The sequence below is a fragment of the Vespa mandarinia genome, chromosome 8 (genome assembly GCF_050613455.1).
Source record: "Vespa mandarinia isolate Hongniang chromosome 8, ASM5061345v1, whole genome shotgun sequence".
In the NCBI taxonomy this organism is placed as follows: domain Eukaryota; kingdom Metazoa; phylum Arthropoda; class Insecta; order Hymenoptera; family Vespidae; genus Vespa; species Vespa mandarinia.
In genome coordinates, this window is record NC_140817.1 from 8,867,501 (window position 1) to 8,872,500 (window position 5,000).

General features: G+C 35.4%; 1 protein-coding gene across 9 annotated transcripts in view; it reads right to left on the reverse strand.

Annotated features, from left to right (window-relative positions):
• Nucleotides 1-5,000, reverse strand: part of NfI (Nuclear factor I) — a 68,987-nt gene that overhangs the window by 19,990 nt on the left and 43,997 nt on the right. For all 9 annotated transcript variants that reach the window (XM_085658991.1, XM_085658990.1, XM_035887367.2 and 6 more), the window contains 2 exons: nucleotides 3,389-3,529; nucleotides 1,186-1,329 (listed from right to left, as the gene is read on the reverse strand). In XM_085658991.1, the coding sequence (XP_085515117.1) occupies nucleotides 1,186-1,329; nucleotides 3,389-3,529 (285 nt within the window). The remainder of the gene's footprint in view (nucleotides 1-1,185; nucleotides 1,330-3,388; nucleotides 3,530-5,000) is intronic.

Sequence of the window (5,000 nt, forward strand, 5' to 3'; positions counted from 1 at the left end):
TTCAATCCGATCTAAAATCCTTGTTTTAAAAAGGGAGAGATACACAGAATGTAATATATTGACGGCACACGATTTTTTTTGAACAGGGAAACATTTTACTTACATAATGCCTGGGTGAGCTCAGATTGGGTCTATCGCACACTGGACATTTTATGAACGAACAAAATATATTTCATATTAATAAAAATTTATGTTACGCGAGATGATACGATGACATTTAGTTTTTGTTTTTTTTCGAATCCTTTATGACAGTATTCTTTTTTCTTTCTTTTTTTTTATTTTCATTTTTATTTATTTATTTTTTTTTTTCTTATTTTCTCATTTGATCGATGATTCAGATAAATCGTATCATTGCAATCGATGATGTCTAGAAGCGAGACGCACGGATTTAAATTTCATTTGAATAACAACCGTTAATCATCGATCTCGTATAACGTAGTAAAAAAAAAGAAAAAAAGAGAAAGGGAAAGAAAAGGAGGAAAAGAAGAAGACGAAGAATATTTGTTGGAAAACGCACAAGGCGTTTTTTTTCTTTCTTTTTTTTTCTTTTTACGTCGACTTCGTTGTTAGATGTTTGTTAGTTAAACTCATGATTACTCGACAAGCGATAGGATCGTGATATGTTGGGCTTAAGCTTTATGATAAGGCACCACGGGAAAGATGAGAACGCACGGTTTTGATAAGGTGATCTCCATGATACCACGACAGCTCATGGAAAATATCCTACAATTAGTTTTTCTTCGATATTTTTATCGATGGCGCGCTGTTATCTTCTCAAAGGGCCATTCTCCACTTATTCGTTCACAAATAATGACGAAGAAAAAAAAAATAATTAAGGAAAAAGAAAGAAAAAGAAAAGAAATAAATAATCATCGTAAGGAAATCGTTAAAGTCGCGAAGACAAAAGATATTCGAAAAGGAAAACCAAAAATTTTTACGGAAAATTATTTTCTCTTTTCTTTTTTTCGAACGTGCTCTCTAAGGAACAGCAAATGCGCATTAAAGAAAATTACAATCATCGAGACATATACGAGTTATATATATATATAGATCGTCTCGTGAGGTTCGCAGCGTAACGAGAGGTTCACTCGTTATGATGTTAACAAAAAAAAAAAAAGGAAAAAAAGAAGTAAAAACAAACAAAAAAAATTGTTCAAATTTATCGTTCGCATGATGGGAACATACCCGTCTGCGAATGAGGCGAATCCATTCCACGATGACCATCTTCTGGCCTGAGAACTGGCGAGAATGTCGCCGCACTCGAAACCGAGACCGTTGGAGCTTTTTCAGTCTTGTCGTTTCTTATCAGTTGATGTACCGGTGGTGGACCTGTAAGGATAAAGAAATAAGGAAAGAGAGATATCAAACGTTACGAATTGTTATCGAAATATAATTGATGATATAAACGTTAAATATAAAGAGATTATGGAAATAAAGGAAGGTAGAAATGAAATAAAAAAAATCGCCTTTTATCGTCATTAAATAACACTTTTTTGACTATTATTGCAGTAGTAGATCGACGACACCTTCCCCGCAGTGTTAATTCAGTGACAATGCGGTCAATCAAGCGCTTAGTTTCGCGGCCATAAAGCAACCCCTACGTAGGAACATACGTACGTAACTCTACCTATTATATAGATATATATGTATGTATGTATGTATATATGTATGTATGTATGTATACATGTATGTATCTATGTATATATGTATTTATGTATATATGTATGTATCTATGTATATATGTATGTATCTATGTATATATGTATGTATCTATGTATATATGTATGTATCTATGTATATATGTATGTATCTATGTATATATGTATGTATGTATGTATATATGTATGTATGTATGTACGTATGCATATATGTATGTATGTACGTACATACGATAAAAGGGAGCCACGAGGAGAATAGCCGTTTGCTTGGCCGAAATCCAGATATGTTTATTGCTGGAATTTTTCTCTGTGTATGTTTTAAGCCCGTAGAAGGTGGTCATTTTATTCCGACGGTAAATTTTCTCTCTATCTTTACTCATACCACTCAACCAATCTCTTCTCCCTCCACTTTCTCCTTTTACTCATCCTCCCCCATTCCACTACCAACATCGTCACAACACCATCTTCTCGTATCTCTCGACGCGAATCGGTATCGGTACTTTGCAATCGCTCCTGAACAAAAACTTGGGCTTGGAAATACGCGTTAAAGATACCACCGAGAAACTTTAAATTAGTTTATTCTAATCTTACTTTCTCTCTCTTTCTTTCTCTCTCTCTCTCTCTCTCTTTCTCTCTATCTATCTGTCTATCTATCTATCTTCCACACTCTTTCTCTACTAGAAACTCTCTTGAGAATGTAGGTAGGTACACGCGCATAACGTACGATTCAAATTTGGATCGTAATCAGAGAATGACTCGGTTAAGAGCGAGGAAAGCTTACCGGTTAAACTTTCTTCGATAACTGGGTCAAACGCGCGGCATTCTCGCGCTAGGATTCTCCCTTTCCCTCCTTATTTCCCTCCCTTCCTCTGCCTCTCTCTCTCTCTAACTCTTTCCCTCTCTCTCTCTCTTTCTCTCTCTCTCTTTCTCTCTCTTTCTCTCTCTATCTCACGGATTAAATAGATAAAATACTTTCTTGACAACGTGAATCGGTAAAAATGAAAAACTGATTAATTTTCTTTTTCTCTATTTCGCGATGTTCAAAAAGAAAAGAAAAGAAAAAAAGAAAAGAAAAGAAAAAAAAGAAAAGAAAAGAAAAAAAAGAAAAGAAAAGGAAATAAATGAAATTAGAGGAAAAAGAAAGAAGTATAGTTGGTGCAAACATTTGGGATACGGGGAATAAAATCACAGACTATCCAGGATTCATTAAAATGAAAAGCACATAATTTTTGATCGTTGGAAAATTCCAACGGTAAGTGCATCTTGCTCGTTACGAACGATGGACCTTCGAAATATCTAGGCCATCTCTGCACTCGCATAATTTCTCCGTCGTATAACTTGCTAAACTACGAGAGAAAGATGAGACTCTTGCCATGTTACTCGCTTGATCCGAGTTATATTTATACGTAAAAGAAAGAAAAGAAAGAAATAGAGAAAGAGAGAGAGAGAGAGAGAGAGAGAGAGAGAGAGAGAGAGTTTCACGAGATGTCATGTTGAAACTTATTTCTGATGATCACTTCCGTTTCCGTATGGTTTGATCGATGCAAATTAAAATAATCGATGCAGATTAAAATAAGATATATATATATATATATATATATATATACACATGAAGATAAAAAAAGATAGTAACAAAAGAATCACATTATCATTCAAATGATAAAATAAATAAATAAATAAAAAAGAAGATAAAGCGATAATATCGAAAATTAAAAGAAAAAGAAACTTACTGAAGCTAGCCGCAGGCTGAGTATGATCCGCGGCCGTGGCTGCGGATGGAGGGGTGTAGCTGCTGCAGTAGTACGGCGGGTGCTCTATTTTGATCGCGTTTATTTGAGGCTGCATGTCGCTGAGGTCATGCAGTATGGACGCTGAAACCAGACACACATCAACGGTTACGGATCCTCGATGCTTACCACCTACGTCATCGCGTACGTCGAGTCGAAGGGATAGGGCAGCCATTACGAAAACAACTTTCTTATTCTTTCCCTTCCGCCTTCGAACTCGATGATTCTCCCTGCGACTTTTCAATCGAGAAATATATAATGAATTGCAGTTATATATATACACACACATACAATTGTATATATATGCGTGTTAGAATTTATATATGTATGTTATAATTATGTATATATATATATATATTATGTAATATAATTATGCATATATATATATATATATATATATATATATATATACACGTAAGGAAGACATATTGTATATTTGCATTCAATTCTGACTTATATCAACATTAAAAATCCATGAAAACAATCTGAATAAGATGAAAAGATTCTACAAAGAATCATTTAGTCAATGATTCACGGTGTATATATGAAGAAGTTCGTCACTGCATGAAAACACGTAAATACATAATACATATATTATCGAACTACTACAGTACGTAGAATTATTTTTATGTTCAAGATTGAAAGACGCATTTTATTTGATCAAGACTCAGCTATCTAATTGATCATCGATTATTATAAAAGAAGAAAAAAAATAAAAATAAAAAGAAATAGTATACCTAAAGAAAAAAAAAAAGAAAAAATAAGACGTATCGTCGGACAAAATTTAGAGATTGAGATTACGCGAATACATAGACATTATCAAGAGAACGTCCCACGGGAGGATCTAATTATAAGATGACGAGGACGGTGAGGAAGAAGCTTCTCGAATGGTGCGTAGCTTAGGTATATTCGAAGAGGGCCAACGGATATTTATTCGGCACGTTCTCTATCCAGCGACTCGTCTTGCAGCAAATAGGCACTGACGCGGATCCATCGAGGGACAGGTGTTGTTTCTTGGCCGTTCCCCTTTTATTTTTTTTTCTTCTTTCTTTCTCTTTCTTTCCTTTTTTCTACTTTTTTATGTCATCACTTTCGTTCGATCTAAGTCATGCGAAAAAATTTTACAAGAATAATCCCTCAGCGAAAACTCTTGGAGAAAATAGATTTTCTTTCCCTCATCCCTATCCCACCACCTTTTACCCTCCTCCTCCCGCCCCGTTTACCAGCACCTTCAAATAGGAAAAGCGAACGCGTTCTTTTGTCCTCGATGCGGAACCTACGGAAGTTACAAAGCCTGGACGGTATCACGTGATGTTGAAAAACAGAAAGAGAGAGAAAGAGAGAGGAAGAGAGGAAGGGAAGTAGGGGCAGAAAGGGGGAGAGGGAGGTCGATCGTTCCACAACGTCATCGCACGGAAAAATGTTCTCTCGCTTTTCGCACAATGCCATCGAGAATATTAATCCTACGCCTTTTTTCCCTTTCGCCCGGACGATTACGCGTGGCAAAAATTGCGCCCCCTTTTTTTTCTTTCTTTCTTTCTCTCTTTTTCTTTTT